The sequence below is a fragment of the Anomaloglossus baeobatrachus genome, chromosome 7 (genome assembly GCF_048569485.1).
Source record: "Anomaloglossus baeobatrachus isolate aAnoBae1 chromosome 7, aAnoBae1.hap1, whole genome shotgun sequence".
In the NCBI taxonomy this organism is placed as follows: Eukaryota; Metazoa; Chordata; class Amphibia; order Anura; family Aromobatidae; genus Anomaloglossus; species Anomaloglossus baeobatrachus.
In genome coordinates this window covers 98654854-98672114 of record NC_134359.1, presented here as the reverse complement: position 1 = coordinate 98672114, position 17261 = coordinate 98654854, and the positions used below count along the sequence as shown (strand labels likewise).

General features: G+C 52.8%; 1 protein-coding gene across 5 annotated transcripts in view; it reads right to left on the bottom strand.

Moving 5' to 3' along the window:
- The window catches only part of FN1 (fibronectin 1), a 109723-nt gene that overhangs the window by 45804 nt on the left and 46658 nt on the right, over window positions 1–17261 (bottom strand). For all 5 annotated transcript variants that reach the window (XM_075317523.1, XM_075317524.1, XM_075317525.1 and 2 more), the window contains exon 21: window positions 15436–15530. In XM_075317523.1, coding sequence (XP_075173638.1) covers window positions 15436–15530 — 95 coding nt within the window. The remainder of the gene's footprint in view (window positions 1–15435; window positions 15531–17261) is intronic.

Here is a 17261-nt window from a genome sequence, read left to right as displayed (position 1 = left end):
AGATGCCACAGCACCTCTACGAACAGACGGAGCAGGTCTGGGAACCAAGCTCGCCTGGGCCTGGGGCGATGAGTACGACCCGACGGCCCTCCATTTTGATCTTGCGCAGGACTCTGGGCAAGAGAGCTAGAGGGGGAAACACGTAGGCCAGACGGAACTGGGACCAATCTGGAACCAGCGCGTCCGCTGCCAAGGCCTGAGGATCGTGGGAGCGAGCCACGTAAACCGGGACCTTGTTGTTGTGCCGGGATGCCATTAGATCCACTCCCGGAGTGCCCTGCCTGCTAAATTGACCGGAACACTGCCGGATGCAGGGCTCACACGCCGCTGTCCACGGTTTGACGGCTGAGATAATCTGCCTCCCAGTTCTCTGCGCCTGGGATGTGGACTGCGGATATGGTGGACTTGGAGTCCTCCGTCCACTGAAGGATATGTTGAACTTCCAACATTGCTAGGCGGCTGCGAGTCCTAGGACTACAGCCCTGATTTCCAGCACATTGATCGAGAGGGCTGATTCGGACGGAGTCCAAGTGCCCTGTGCTCGGTGGTGGAGAAACACTGCTCCCCAGCCGGATAGACTGGCATCCGTGGTGAGAATCACCCATGACGGGGCCAGAAAGGAGCGTCCCTGGTACAGAGAGAGGGGCCGAAGCCACCACTTAAAGAGAGCTCCTGGTCTGTGGCGACAGAGCCACCAGCCTGTGCAAGGAAGAAGTCCCTTGTCCCAACAGCGGACAATGTCCAGCTGCAGGGGACGCAGATGGAACTGGCAAGGGGAACCGCTTCTATTGACGCCACCATCTGACCCAGCACCTGCATGAGGTGCCTGATGGAATGACGGCGGAGCCTCAGCAGAGAGCGAACCGCCAGATGAAGAGACTGCTGTTTGACTAAGGGCAGCTTCACAAGTGCCAGCAGAGTCTCGAATTGCATCCCTAGGTACGTAAGTTCCTGGGTCGGGGTCAGAGTGGACTTGCAAGCGTGGCGAGAGTGAGCGAGACACTCCGCTGACAGTCTGCACTGGATGAAGCCCTGACTAGAAGGGCGTCCAGGTAAGGAATCACTACCAACCCCTGGAGGAGCAGAACCGCAACTGGTGAATACACGAGGGGCCGTGGCTAACCCAAAGGGGAGAGCCACGAATTGGAAATGTTCCTCTCCGATTACAAAACGTAGCCAACGCTGGTGTGAAACTGCGAATGGCACATGCAGAGAGACATCTCTGATGTCGATGGATGCTAAGAAATCTCCTTGGGTCATTGACTGATCGCAGAGATTCCATGCAAAATTGCCGCACCTGAACATGCTTGTTGAGAAGCTTGAGATCCAGGTCGGAAAGCACCGTCCTTTTCGGGGACTAGGAAGAGATTTGAGTAGAAATCTCAGAACCGTTCCCAGTCGGGAACTGGTACAATTACTCCATTGGCCTGCAAGAATGCCACGGCCTGTGAAAAGGCGGCGGCCTTGGAGCAGGGGGGAGTTGTCAGAAAAAATCTGTTTGGCGGCTGAATAGAATTCTATTCTGTAGCCGTGGGAGATGGTAACCCACACCCACTGATCGAAGACGTGTTGAAACCACACGTCGCCCAAGAGGGAGAGCCTGCCACCGACCAAGGACGTTACTGGCGCGGCCAGATAATCAAGAGGAGGCTGCCTTGGTGGCAGCAGCTCCTGCCGACTTAGGACGCGGCTTCATGCGCCAGTTGGTTTACGGACCTTGGCTGAGTTAGTGAACGAGGCCGAGGGCTTAGAGGACGACCAGTTAGAGGAAACGAAAGGAACGAAACCTCGACTGGTTCCTGCCCTGGAAGGTTTCCTGGGTTGTGGCATGGAAGTACTCTTCCTGCCAAAAGCTTCCTTAATAATTTCATCCAGTTGTTCACCGAATAGACTGGTCCCAGCAAAAGGGAGTCCAGCAAGGAACTTCTTAAGAAGCATCTGCCTTCCACTCTCGAAGCCACAGGAACCTGCGGATAGCGAGGGAAGTAGCCAAGGCCACCGCAGTGCGGTGACAGTCTCCAGCTATAGGATGAAAAGACTGAAGCCTGGAAGTTAAGGCAACCAATTCGGGCATAAAGGCCCTGGTGAGGGAATGCATCTCCTTCCGAGAAGCAGAGATGGCTTTGAGAGCCCGCACTGCTGCAAAAGATGGGGAGAACGAGGCCCCTGCCGCCTCATATATAGATTTGGCCAGAAGGACAACCTGGCGGACAGTGGGATCCTCAGAGAGGTGCCGTCAGCCACTGATACAACTGTCCGGGCTGAAAGTCTAGACACCGGAGGGTCCACCCTTGGTGAATGAGCCCACTCCTTGACCACCACTGGTGGAAGGGGGAAACAGTCATCAGAACCACGCTCTGGGAAGCGTCTGTCAGGACAGGCTCTGGGCTTGGTCACAGTGACCTGAATGCTGGAGTGGATAAGGAACACACTCCTTTTTCTCTTAGGCAAGGTATACTGATGCTTTTCTGCCAAAGAGGGGTGCTCCCCTGATACAGGCGGATTGAGGTCCAGTACAAATATAATGGACGCAATCAAATCATTAGCATCTGCGTCACTTTCGGACAGATCAATGGGGTACATGGAGAGCGTCCAAGCCCCCAGTAAGGCATCCTCCTTGTCCTGCGAGTCAGCTCGTGAACCAGAGCCGCGGGGCGAGGAGGGAAAGGGGACCCTGCGTCTCCATTTTAGGAGGACGGGCTCCCAGATGAAGAATCCTCTGTGAGCTTTGCTGAGCGAGCCGTAGCAGCAGAAGCGCCCTGAGAAGGGGGCTGATGCATGCTCAGCAGTGTCCGGGACAGCTGTCCCCTGGAGAGAGGGATTCTACCCCGGAGCCGGAGCAGCCGGAGGGACCAATGGGGATAAGCCTCCAGGCTGAGGCACCACTATGTCAGAGCAGGCATCACAATGTGGTTATGTGCTCGGTACAGACAGTACGAGTCAACATGCGGTGCATAATAAAAAACAGCCTTGCAGCCCTGCACTGATATGAGACATGCTGCAGAAGTGGGGGCTCTGTCCAGAAAGACCCCCAGCAGAGTATATAAACAGAGTATATAAGCAGCAGCACAACCAGAGGTTGTGGCTTGCCAGACCGTTTAACATAACATCTCTGCTCCAGATTCCCCAGAAGTGGGGGCTTTTCGGAAAAAAAACCCCAGCAGAGTATATAAACAGAGTGTATAAGCAGCTGCACAACCGGAGGTTGTGGCTTGCCAGACTGTTTAACATAGGGGCATCTCTGTGCCCTCCAGATCCCCCAGAACTGGGGGCTCTGTCCCAGGCCCCCATTTGTCACAATGTGTTTGCAGACATTGAACTCTGTGCCCTAGAACGCTGAGAAAATGGCGTCCGCAGCGAGGAGAGGGGGCGGGGCCTACTCTGAGAGCAGGATGGAGGGCAAATGAGGCATACAGGGGAGGGAATCTTTCCTCAGTGAGGAGTGTCCCTTCCCTGTGCTGAGCAGCCGGTGGGCGGAGCCACCCTGTCTCACTGCACTGACTGACATAGAATCGAAACTAGGCCTCAGGCGAAGCCGGGGCCTAGATTTAAACATGCGGCCAGCGTGCAGGCACCATCGGCGCGGTTCTCCAGTGAAAACTGGAGAACCGGCCGGAAATGTTAAAACATACATATAACACATTCTCCCCCACAAATAAAGTACAAGGGACCCCTGGAAAGACCACTTTCTGTGGTAATAACGTCTCAGTACTTAGCTTGAGACGCAGGTGCCAGGTCCCTGGGGGGTCATCGCTCCGTCCGGCAGGATCCTGAACAGGGCTGCGGATGGAGACCGGTCTCCTGCAAAGCAGTGAGAACCGTGATGGCTCCCACTTCAAACCAGAGCCCCAAGGGATGGCGAAGGAGCGCGGCATGTGAAGGCTCCAGCCCTGAAATCAACCTTAACAGCACCGCCGACACAGTGGGGTGAGAAGGGACATGCCGGGAGTCCAGATTGGACCCGCTTTTCTTCCAAATCTTTGAAATCAAAAATCAGAGGATGCATGTGTGTGTGTGACCTCCTGAACACAAAGCATTGAACTGGTTGGATTTGTCATCCGGGGAGTGTATATGCTCGGAGGGAGGAGCTACACTTTTAGTGTAGTACTTTGTGTGTCCTCCGGAGGCAGAAGCTATACACCCATGGTTTGGGTCTCCCATAAGGAACGATAAAGAAAGGAAGGCAGAACAATATCCTCGTTCAAATGAAACGGGGTAAGAACTTTTGGAAGGAAATCCGGAAGGGGGCGCAGAACCACCTTGTCCTGGTGAAAGATCAGAAAAGGCTCGCGGCAAGAGAGTGCTGCTAGCTCCGAAACCCGTCTGATGGACGTAATTGCCACCAGGAACGTTACCTTCCAGGACCGAAGAGCAAGGGAGGATTCCTTGAGGGGTTTAAAGGGAGACCTCTGGAGACCGTCCAGAACGAGGTTGAGGTCCCATGGGTCCAGCGGCCGTTTGTACGGAGGAACTAGATGGGAAACGCCCTGGAGGAAGGTCTTGACTTGCGGTTTTTGAGCCAGGCGGCATTGGTAGAAGATTGAGAGCGCTGAGACCTGCCCTTTAAGGGAACTGAGTGCCAACCCCGCTTGCAAGCCAGACTGTAGAAAGTCGAGAATTCTGGGCATGGCCAGAGGCATAGGCTGGACGTTAGTTTCCCTGCACCATGAAAGGATGATTTTTCCATGTACGGTGGTAAATGCGGGATGAAGCAGGCTTTCGGGCGCTGATCATGGTGGCAATAACCGCGGGGGAGAATCCCGCCCTTGTTAATACCCAGGTCTCAATGGCCACGCCGTCAGCTTCAGGGCTCTGGAGTTCTGATGGGAAATGAGCCCTTGGGTCAGCAAGTCTGGGATGTCTGGAAGGCGCCATGGTGCATCTGTGAGCATTTGTACTAATTCGGCGTACCAGGCGCGCCTGGGCCAGTCCGGTGCTATCAGTATCACCGGGACTCCCTCTGCCTTGATCTTCCTGATTACCCGCGGCAGCAGGGGTAGAGGTGGAAATATGTAAGGCAGGCGGAAGTGGTGCCAGGAGCAGACTAGAGCATCCGCGCCGATTGACTGTGGGTCGCGTGACCTGGCTATGTAAAGGTACCCGCATTCATTCAACCTTGAGGCCATTAGGTCCACGTCTGGTGTGCCCCAGCGAGTGCAGATGTGTAGAAACACATTGGGTGGAGAGACCATTCTCCAGCAGCCAGGCCTTGGCGACTCAAAGTCTGCTGCCCAGTTCTCTACCCCCGGTATGTGTACCGCTGATATCACTGATCCCGTCGATTCGGCCCAGCTGAGGATCTTGTGGGCCTCGAGATAAGCCGCTTTGCTGCGGGTGCCCCCCTGCCATACAGGCTACAGCTGTCGCATTGTCTGATTGGACTCGAATCTGACGACCCGCTAGCAGAGGGCAGACCGCTCTGAGCGCGAGGAAGATCGCGCGGAGTTCCAGGATGTTGATGGGTAGGGAAGACTCCTGGAGCATCCAACGTCCTTGAGCAGTGTGGTGCCGGTACACTGCTCCCCAGCCAAGGAGGCTGGCGTCCGTGGTCAGGACCAGCCAGTTCACTGGGAGAAAAGATCTCCCCTTCGATAGGGATGAGGACTGAAGCCACCAGCGGAGTGCGTACCTGACTGAAGGCGTCAGGTGAAGATGTCTGTCCAGGGAGAAGGGGCTCTTGTCCCAGGCCGCTAGAAGGGCTAGCTGCAGTGGGCGGAGGAGCAGTTGAGCAAAGGGGTACTGCTTCCATAGCCGCCACAATCCTGCCAAGCACTTTCATGCTGAATCGAATGGAGCGAGACGGAGGACGTAGAAGGCAGCGTACCGCTCGTTGAAGAGCAAACGCCTTGTCCTGAGGGAGAAGGATCAAGCCCCGACGGGTGTCCAGGGACATGCCCAGGAAGGTGATGGATCGTAATGGGATCGGGGATGATTTGTCCAGATTCACTAGCCACCCTAAGCGGGATAGGGTGTCCACAGTGATCTGTACGCTGGTTGAGCAGTCGCGGAAGGAGGGGGCCTTGATGAGGAGGTCGTCCAAGTAAGGGAGAAAGACTACTCCCCTGACGTGAAGGACGCTCATGGCGGCCGCCATGACTTTGGTGAAGACCCTTGGTGCGGTGGCAAGGCCGAAGGGTAGAGCTACGAATTGAAAGTGGGAGTCCTGAATTGCGAAGCGGAGGGACTTTTGGTGATCTAGGAATTCCCCTTCGACCATGGATGCAATAAAGAGAATTTTGTTTACTTACCGTAAATTCTTTTTCTTATAGTTCCGACATGGGAGACCCAAACCATGGGTGTATAGCTACTGCCTTCGGAGGACACACAAAGTACTACACTCAAACGTGTAGCTCCTCCCTCCGGCTATATACACCCCCTGGATGACAATCTACCCAGTTCAGTGCAAAAGCTGAAGGAGGACATCCACCCATAAGTAGAGAAAGAGTAAAACTCGGAAAGACCAGAACTCTGTCTACTAACAACAGCCGGTGAAACACACGGAACAAAAAACTGCCAACAGGCAACAGGGAGGGTGCTGGGTCTCCCATGTCGGAACTATAAGAAAAAGAATTTACGGTAAGTAAACAAAATTCTCTTTTTCTTTATCGTTCCTTATGGGAGACCCAAACCATGGGACGTTCCAAAGCAGTCCATGGGCGGGAAATAAACCAACTGAGAAGTAGGCAAAACCTAACTTCACAAATGGGCGACAGCCGCCTGAAGAATGCATCTGCCCAAGCTCGCATCTGCCGAAGCATGAGCATGCACCTGGTAGTGCTTCGAAAAAGTGTGCAGACTGGACCATGTGGCAGCCTGACAAACCTGCTGAGCCGTAGCCTGGTGCCTGAAAGCTCAGGAGGCACCGACAGCTCTGGTCGAGTGCGCCTTAATCCCCGGCGGGGGAGGCACCTGAGAACACTGGTAGGCATCGGAGATAGCCGACCTGATCCAACGAGCTAGAGTCGGTTTAGAAGCAGCGAGACCCTTGCGCTGACCAGTGGTTAGCACAAAAAGAGATATGCACCGCCTAAAAACAGCGGTGCGTGACACATAGATTCGGAGCGCCCGCACCAAATCTAAGGAGTGCAACGCCTTCTCAAAGCGATGCACCGGGGCCGGACAAAGAGAAGGCAATGAAATGTCCTGGTTAAGGTGGAAAGGAGACACCACCTTAGGGAGAAAGTCCGGAGTCGGACGAAGAACCACCTTGTCTTGGTGAAACACTAAAAAGGGGGATTCTGAAGAGAGCGCAGCCAAATCCGAAACTCTCCTGAGAGAAGTTATGGCTACTAGAAAAACAACTTTCTGTGAAAGTCTAGACAAGGGAACTTCCCTGAGAGGCTCAAAGGGGGGTTTCTGTAAGGCCGTGAGGACCAGATTAAGGTCCCAGGGATCCAAGGGCCGCCGGTAAGGAGGAATGATGTGAGATGCGCCCTGCATGAAGGTGCGCACCTGAGCCAGTCGGGCGATACGCCGCTGGAACAATACCGACAGAGCCGACACCTGTCCCTTAAGGGAATTGAGGGACAGTCCTAGCTGTAGACCGGACTGTAGAAAAGACAGGATGGTCGGCAAGGAGAACGGCCAAGGGGCATGGCCGGACGAACGACACCAGGACAGGAAAATTTTCCAAGTCCTGTGGTAAATCTTGGCCGAGGAAGACTTCCGAGCCTGAGTCATGGTGGAGATGACCTCAGAGGGAATGCCTGAAGCCGTCAGGATCCAGGACTCAAGAGCCACGCCGTCAATCTGAGAGCCGCAGAATTCTGGCGGAAGAACGGACCTTGAGAGAGAAGGTCTGGGCGGTCCGGGAGACGCCACGGCACCTCTACGGACAGACGGAGCAGGTCTGGGTACCACGCTCGCCTGGGCCAGTCCGGAGCAATGAGCATGACTCGACGGCCCTCCATTCTGATCTTGCGCAGAACCCTGGGCAAGAGCGCTAGAGGGGGAAACACATAGGCCAGACGGAACTGAGACCAATCTTGAACCAGTGCGTCTGCTGCGAAGGCTTGAGGATCGTGGGAGCGAGCCACGTAAACCGGAACCTTGTTGTTGTGCCGGGATGCCATTAGATCTACCTCTGGAGTGCCCCACTTGCGGCAGAGTGATTTGAACACTGACGGATGCAGGGCCCACTCGCCGCCGTCTACGGTTTGACGGCTGAGATAAATCGGCCTCCCAGTTTTCTACGCCTGGGATGTGGACTGCAGATATGGTGGACTTAGAGTCCTCCATCCACTGGAGGATTCGTTGAACCTCCAGCATCGCCAGACGGCTGTGAGTCCCGCCCTGGTGATTGATGTAGGCAACCGCTGTCGCGTTGTCTGACTGGACTCGGATGTGCTTGCCCACCAACAGGTGGTGAAAGGCTAGGAGAGCTAGAAACACAGCTCTGATCTCCAGCACATTGATTGAGAGAGCTGATTCGGACGAAGTCCAAGTGCCCTGTGCTCGGTGATGGAGAAATACTGCTCCCCAACCGGAGAGACTGGCATCCGTGGTGAGGATTACCCAGGACGGAGTCAGGAAGGAGCGTCCCTGTGACAGAGAGAGGGGCCGAAGCCACCACTGAAGAGAGCTCCTGGTTTGTGGCGACAGAGCCACCAGCCTGTGCAAGGAAGAGATCAGCTTGTCCCAACAGCGGAGGATGTCCAGCTGCAGGGGACGCAGATGGAACTGAGCAAAGGGAACCGCTTCCATTGACGCCACCATCTGACCCAGCACCCGCATGAGGTGTCTGATGGAATGACGGCGGTGCCTCAGCAGAGAGCGTACCGCCAGACGAAGAGACTGCTGTTTGACTAAGGGCAGCTTCACAAGTGCCGGCAGAGTCTCGAATTGCATCCCTAGGTACTCGAGTTTCTGGGTTGGAATCAGAGTGGACTTGGGCAAATTGACAAGCCACCCGAACTGGACTAGAATGGCGAGAGTGAGCGAGACACTCCGCTGGCAGTCTGCACTGGATGAGGCCTTGACTAGAAGGTCGCCCAGGTAAGGAATCACTGCCAACCCCTGGAGGTGCAGGACCGCAACCACTGCTGCCATGACCTTGGTGAATACTCGAGGGGCCGTGGCTAGGCCGAAGGGGAGAGCCACGAATTGGAAATGTTCCTCTCCGATTGCAAAGCGTAGCCAACGCTGGTGCGAAACCGCAATAGGAACATGCAGATCGGCATCTCTGATGTCGATGGATGCCAGAAAATCTCCTTGGGTCATTGAGGCAATGACCGATCTCAGAGATTCCATGCGAAAGTGCCGCACCTGAACGTGCTTGTTGAGAAGCTTGAGATCCAGGATGGGCCGGAAGGAACCGTCCTTTTTGGGGACTAGAAAGAGGTTTGAGTAGAAACCGCTGAACCGTTCCCGGGCGGGAACCGGAACAATTACACCGTTGGCCTGCAGGGATGCCACGGCCTGAGAGAAGGCGGCGGCTTTGGAGCAGGGGGGGGTGGACAGAAAAAATCTGTTTGGCGGGCTGGAAGAAAATTCTATCCTGTAGCCGTGGGAGATGATATCCCACACCCACTGATCGGAGACGTGTTGAAACCACACGTCGCCAAAGTGGGAGAGCCTGCCACCGACCAAGGACGTTGCTGGCGTAGCCAGATAGTCAAGAGGAGGCTGCCTTAGTGGCAGCGGCTCCTCCGGCCTTTTGAGGACGCGGCTTTGCGCGCCAGTTGGGTTTACGATCCTTGGCTGCAGTAGTGGACGAGGTCGAGGGCTTAGAGGCTGACCAGTTAGAGGAACGAAAGGAACGAAAATTCGATTGGTTCCTGCTCTGGACCGGTTTCCTGGCCTTAGTTTGCGGCAAGGAAGTACTCTTTCCGCCAGTAGCTTCCTTAATTATGTCATCCAGCTGTTCTCCAAACAGCCGGGACCCAGCAAAAGGGAGACTCGCAAGGTACTTCTTAGAGGAAGCGTCCGCTTTCCACTCTCGAAGCCACAAGATCCTGCGGATCGCGAGGGAGTTAGCGGAGGCCACCGCCGTGCGGTGAGAAGCCTCCAGGATGGCAGACATGGCGTAGGATGCAAAAGCCGAAGCTTGAGAAGTTAAGGCATCCGTCTCAGGAATAGAGTCCCTGGTGAGGGAATGTATCTCCGCCAGAGAGGCAGAGACTGCCTTAAGAGCCCATACGGCCGCAAAAGACGGGGAGAACGAGGCTCCTGCCGCCTCATATACAGACGTGGCCAGAAGGTCAACCTGGCGGTCAGTGGGATTTTTAAGAGAAGTGCCATCAGCCACAGCTACGACTGTGCGGGCTGAGATTCTGGACACCGGAGGGTCTACCTTTGGGGACTGGGCCCATTCCTTAACCACCTCTGGTGGAAAAGGAAAACGGTCATCTGAACTACGCTTCAGAAAGCGTTTGTCAGGACAGGCCCTGGGCTTGTTAACAGTGGTCTGAAAGCTGGAGTGGTTAAAAAAACATACTTTTAGCTTTCTTAGGTGAGGTAAACTGGTGTACCTCTACCAGAGAGGTTTGTTCCTCTGACTCTGGTGGGTTGAGGTTCAGAACGGAGTTAATGGACGCAATCAAGTCACTAACATCCGCATCACCCTCAGACAAATCAATGGGGTACATAGAAGTAGCGTCTGAGCCCACAGTAAACGAATCCCCCTCGCCCTGCACGTCGGCACGTGAATCAGAGCCGTGGGACGAGAAGGGTCCCTACGTCTCCGTTTAGGGGGACTGGGACCTAGAACATGCTCTGAGGGCTCCGCAGAGCTCTGAGCAGCAGAGACACTCTGAGGGGGGGGCTGATGCATAGACAGCAGTGTCCGGGACAGCTGCCCCATGGAGTCGGCAAAAGACTGGGAAATAGCTTGTGAAAAAGATGCTACCCAAGCCGGGGGCTCAGCTACCAGGGCCGGAGCAGCCGAGGGGACCCCTGAGGAGGCTCTAGGCTGAGACACAACCATATTAGCACAGGCATCACAATGTGGGAATGTGCTCGGCTCTGGCAGAATGCGCTTACATGCAGTGCAAAAAGCATACATGTTTGCAGCCATGCTCCGGGTGACAGACATGCTGCTGATGGGGGGGCTCTGCAGCAATAAAACACTCCTGTAGAATGCCTGAAAGTGTATATAAAAAGCCCACAACCAGAGGTTGTGGCTTACCACACCACTCTCTGTGTGCCCTCCGGATTCCACAGCTCCAAGTCCCAGTGAAGCGACAGCTTTCCCAAAACAGCAACAGCTGCAGCTCCCAGCGCCGTCCAGTGTAAGAACGCTGAGAAAATGGCGCTGGGAGGAGGAGGGGGGGCGTGTATAAGCCCAGGAGCGGGAAAAACGGAGGGCAGAGAGATACAGGACGAGGTACAGGGGAGGGCACATCTCTCCAGAGAGGAGAGTCCTCCCCTCTGCTGGCCGGGCGGTGGGCGGCGTCGTATGCAAAATATGCAGGGAGCCGAAAACGAAACTAGGCCCAAACTGAAGCCGGGGCCTAGATTTCAAAACGCGGCCGAGCAGCAGGCACCTTCGGCGCGGTTCTCAGAGGAAACTCCCAGAACCGGCCGAAATTTACAGTAAAGTTACAACACATACTGTCCCCCAAATAAAAGTACCCGGGACCCCTGAAAAACGTCTCAATACTTAGCTCTTGAGACGCAGGGCCATGTCCCTGGAGAGGGGGGTAAACACTCCTTCCAGCAGGGACCAGACAGGGCTGCGGATGAAGCCGGCCTCCTGCAAGCAGAGAGGACCGTGATGGCTCCCACTTCAAACAGAGCCTCGACAGAGGATGCGAAGGAGCTCGGCATGTGAAGGCTCCAGCCTTATTAAAGTCAACCTTAACAGCACCCCGCAGAGTGGGACGTGAAGGGACATGCCGGGAGTCCAGACTGGACCCGCTTTTCTTCCAAATCTTTAAAAATAAAAATGAAAAATATCAGAGAATGCAAGTGTGTGTGACCTCCTGAAACACAAAGCAATGAACTGGGTAGATTGTCATCCAGGGGGTGTATATAGCCGGAGGGAGGAGCTACACGTTTGAGTGTAGTACTTTGTGTGTCCTCCGGAGGCAGTAGCTATACACCCATGGTTTGGGTCTCCCATAAGGAACGATAAAGAAAATGGACCTTAGGGACTCCATTCTGAATCTCCGTACGTGCACATGTTTGTTTAGTGTTTGAGGTCCAGGATGGGTCGAACTGACCCATCCTTTTTGGGGACCACAAAGAGGTTGGAATAAAAAACCCCGAACTTCTCGTCGTCTGGGACAGGTATTATCACTCCTGCTGTTTGGAGTGAGTGGATTGCTGAGAAAAAAGCTTTGCGTCGTTTGAGTCTTTGGGGGTTTTGAGAGAAAGAATTTCGGACCCGACCCCCGAGTCGGTTCTATGTGGTAACCGGAAGACACAAGGTCTCGCACCCATTTGTCGTCTGAGGCGGCAGCCCAGATGTGTTGAAAGAGCCGCAGACGACCTCCTACAATGAGTGTGTCTTCCGGGGTGCCGAAGGAGTCATGAGGGGGGAAAACGTCGTGGCAGAGTCTCCCTAGTCCTGGACTCTTTCGGTCTAGGCTGCCATGACGAAGTGGGTTTCGGGGAGAGCTGAGAAGGTCGGTCCCTGCGTAGTCCGCGGCTGGTGGCGGGGACAGCACGGGATGTCGACCAACCAAATGAGTTCCGAAAGGAGCAGAACGAGGACTGTGGACATCTGGTGAAGGACGTCCTGGACTTCAGCTGGGGGAGGGAGGTACTCTTTCCTCCCGTGGCATCAGAAATGAGCTTGTCCAGACGTTCGCCAAACAATCGGTCTGGAAAAAAAGGGAAGGCCCGTGAGAGACTTCTTGGAGGCAGAGTCCGCTCGCCATTGTCGCAGCCAGAGAGCTCTACGGATGGCTATGGTATTTGAGGCGGCAAACGCTGCGCAGGTAGCAGCGTCCATGGAGGCCTGGATGAGGTACTCCGCCGCAGCGGCAATTTGAGCTGTTACCTCTGTGAAGGTATGAGTGAACTGGGATTCCTCAAGCGAAGTGTTAAGGGATTCTGCCCAGACCGAGATCGCCTTTGCGACCCACACAGAGGCAAGGGAGGGCGAGAGGGAGGAACCCGCAGCCTCAAAAGCAGAGCGGGCGAGGTGCTCCACCTGTCTGTCTGATGGGTCCTTGATGGAGGAACCATCGGGTAAAGACAGGAGCATCTTTGTGGTAAGGCGGGAGACCAGGGGGTCGACCGAGGGTGGATCGGCCCAGCCCTTAGGGGCAGGTGAGGCAAAAGGGTACCGGGACTCCATGCGTTTTCGGTTACCGAAGCGCCTGTCAGGCTTCTCCCTTTGCTTTGTGAGGATATCTTGAAACTCTGGGTGATCAGCGAAAACCTTTTTGCGGTTTCCTTGCCCTCTTAAAGGAGACCGCATGGTCAGTTGTAGTGGATGGGGGATCCTCCACATGCAGAGTTTGGTTGATTGCTGCTATAAGGGAGTCTATTGCAGTTTGATTATCTGGGGGTGATGAAACCAAGGAATCCTCCTGGTACAAACAGCATTCTCCCTCCTCCAGCTCATCAGAAGCCGTGGAGCGTGTGGGAGAGCCTGCCCTGTGTGCTCCCGAGGGAGAGCCCGATGGAGACACCCAGCCGTGTGCTCTTTTCCTGATCCCTGCAACCGGTGAAGCATATGCCCGGATTACCTCAGAAGGATCCTCCATAGGGGTATCCTCAGGCTGCGTTCCGTCCAGGGACCCAAAAAGGGTGTGGAGGACGACATTGCATAGCCACAACCAGGTTCTGTGACAGTTTTTCCATGGATTGGGACAGAAACTGTGCCCATTCCGGTGGGCTGGGGGCCCTAGGCTCTGGGCTGTCGGTTGCGCCGGTGGTGGCAGGGGGGTCTTGGGGGCCTATAGGGGCACAGGACTCAGAGAGAAGAGGCGTGTTTACATTGTAGCTCAGCGTGGCAGGCAGTGCTGGCTGAATAATAGACTATGTGGGCCTTAGTACTCTTAGTGCCCTTAGATTTCTGCATGTTCCTAATAGGAATATGCCAGAAGGGGGAGCAATTAAATGTTGAATGTTTCATTTCATTTCCATGTCATCATCCTTGGCCTGCTGTGCAAGGGCCATGCTAATCAATCTTCTGTGTAGCTCTGCCTTTGAGCATATGTGCTGCCGAAGCTAGCACTGCTCAGCAGAGCTACAATTGAAGCAAGCGCCTCATCAGAATCAGCCGATGACCCTGTCCTCAGGAAGGATTAAGCTCTATGAAGATCTTCGCATGCTTTCCTGGGGGGGGGGAGGGGCTTATCGCGTCCACGGGGGGCAGGACTTAGCGCTAAAAGAGCGGGAAGATTTGTCAGTGTGTCCCCCTGCTGTGGGTAGTAAAAAACGGCGGGAAGGGAGCTTCTGAGTTTTCCTCTCTCTCCCTACAGTCAGCACACAGCTTGTCACCGGTGGTTAAAAGCCGGCTTTTCTGCTAGAGAAAATAAACAGAGCAAATAAAAACAGCGCGAGTCCCTGAGCCCTGGGCCCTCCCCCCTGCGGGAAATTATCTGCAAGACTTTCTGCAAACAGCAGAACTTCCCCCTCCTCCAGCCAGCAAGCTAGAGAAAGTTAGCACTGTGTGCAGGATCCTTACTCCTTGCACATAATAAATACTGTAAATGTCCTGGGAGCCTTCCCTGCAGCGTCTTTTCTCCCTTTGTCTGGGAAACCAGTCAGGGGGGATCTCACCTTAAAACACTGCTTTCCAGGCAGTGAAAATAGTAGAGTCAGCTTGCTGTGTCGGTGTCATATTCAACTCAGAGCCTGCAGAGAGGGGCTGAGGAATTGGGCTATAGGGGCACAGGCCTCTACCCTGGGCTTTGGAAAAATCGGTGTCTGTGGAACCTGTCGTCCAGCCCAGGATCCAGCGTCGCAGGAGGGGGTACGTGGAGGCGACACTCCACGTTACCGCCCATTGATGGTAGTGGGAGATCGGTCCCAAAAGGAAACAGTCGCCCTCAAAAAATAACAAACCTTGAAAAGGAAGTGCCTCCTACAGACACTAAGCTAAAACTGAGCTTGCCTGGCCCGGACAGGGGGTGTATACTGCAGAGGAGGAGCTATGCTTTTGCATCTACTTAGTGTCCTCCTATGGATAGGCAGCATAACACCCATGGTCCTGTGTCCCCCAATGAGGAGTCAGAGAAAGTTCTTTTTGCAGTCAGTAAAGAGAAGAAAAAAAAAAAAAAAAAAAAAAATTTAAAAAGTATATATTCATCATTCTTTAACACATCTAGGCCATGAGCTTTTCATGACATTTGGTCAAACCGCTGCAATTTTATCTTCAAGGTAGGCATCCAATGTTTATATGAAGGCACATTTCTTGGCAGAGATAGTAAATAGTAACAAAATATAAAAAAAAAAAAAAAAAAAAAGTGATATCCTCATCCACTTGTGTGGATATGTGATGGGAGCAAGCATGGCATGGTGTAAGCTGTAGGTTTATACCTTAAATCCAATCCTGGGTACCGGAGTCCAAGTAATAACTATGGTGGTCTCAGTAACTTCAGTGCTGTAAGGAGGGATTGATCCCACAGGTTCTACTACAAATAAAGAAAAAAAAAAAGTGTAAATAATGTATTCAGGGAGATTTAGACTTATTTTTCCTCTCCGTATTTATGTATATATAAATCTTCCACACAGATTAAGCCCTAGGGGACTGTAGGGGATGTTTACTGCAGTCTGTTCTCAGCGTCTGTGCTCCGGACCCCTCTTAAGAGTCTCATGAGGTTAGCTCAACAAGGCCTCATTCGCTTGAACCTACATCCTGCCGGACCGCTTGAAGTGGTTATTTAATCACTGCCAAGTTCACAAAATATTCCGCTTTGCTTTTCACATCCAACAGGCCTGGAGAAACCGTAACCCACTCAGCTATTTGAAGAACAGTCAAGTGGTGTTTTAATATCTATACATGCAACTCTTCAAACTAAAAATGAGCAAATTAGAAATGAAAAGTTTAATGTGAGAGTTTGGTAAGAAGACACAAGAAAGAGTTTGGAGAATTCCTAGCTGGACAGTGATACATTCCTAAAATGCTAAATGGTTTAACCCTTCACTGATGCTCAAAACTAGCAGGCGTAAGCTGGAAGGGGTGTGTAACCGATTCATAGCCTGGATACAGACCATGCCTTGTGGATTATCTGATTAACACAGAACCAAACTGTTTTAACTAAACATTCAGATCGTTTATGAAGGGATATGTGGGTCTAAAGGATAGAAAACACTGCAAGAAGGAACCAGTAAAAAGGCAGCATGGTGGCTCAGTGGTAAGGACTGTTAAGCAGCGTTGGGGCCCTGGTTCAAATCCCACCAAAGGAGTTTGTCTTTATATAGGAAACTCCTGGTGGTTGGTCCTCTTTAAACTAAAGCCAGGTCTATACTGGTGCCATCATGCTATTTCTAAACACACATTTAGTAGGGAGATCAGATGTATAGTTTCTGAAATATAGGCAAGTTTGTGAAATGCACTGTTACTTGATGGATAGCACCTACAGAATATCCAATAGGTGGGTCGGGTTTTGCTAGTTATTCCCACCAGTCTGCCTGCCTGCCCTCTCCCCCAACCCGTCTAGTATTACAGGGGCAGGAAAGCGGGAGGAAGGACAGGCAGGCCGAGAGGGGTGAGAATAACTAGCAAAACCAGACCCACCTACTAGATGTTGTGTAGCTGCTATCAAATAACAGTGCATTTCACAAACTATACTTGCCTGTATTTCATAAACTATACATCCGATCGCACAACTAAAATGTAAGTTTAGAACCAGCATGCTAGGATCAGTATAGCACTGGCAATAGTTTATATATGGAATTCCTGGTGGTTGGTCCTCTTTAAGTGGGTTTTCTCCCACAAACCAAAGACCTACTGATAGGGCATTTAGATAGTGAGCCCCAATGGGGACAGTTATGATGATGTCTAAAGTGCGGTGACAAGTAATGGTGTTATATAAGCAAGTAAATGTCATACATATATATGGGTTGGGATCTGGTAGAAGGCATGTTTCGGCACTGAATGTGTAGTCCTTGTGGGGGTTAATGACGTACAGATACTTTAGCTTGTCATGTTTCGGCACTGAATGTGTAATCCTTGGGGAGTTAATGACGTAAAGATACTTTAGCTTGAATGTCTACAATAAATTTTAACTGATGAAAATAAAAATTTACATTATATCCTATCAATGAAGTAGCTGGAGATCATTATTATTAAATATATAAATAATATATATTATTTTATATATTTATATTGTATTTATTATTTATATAATATAAATATATAT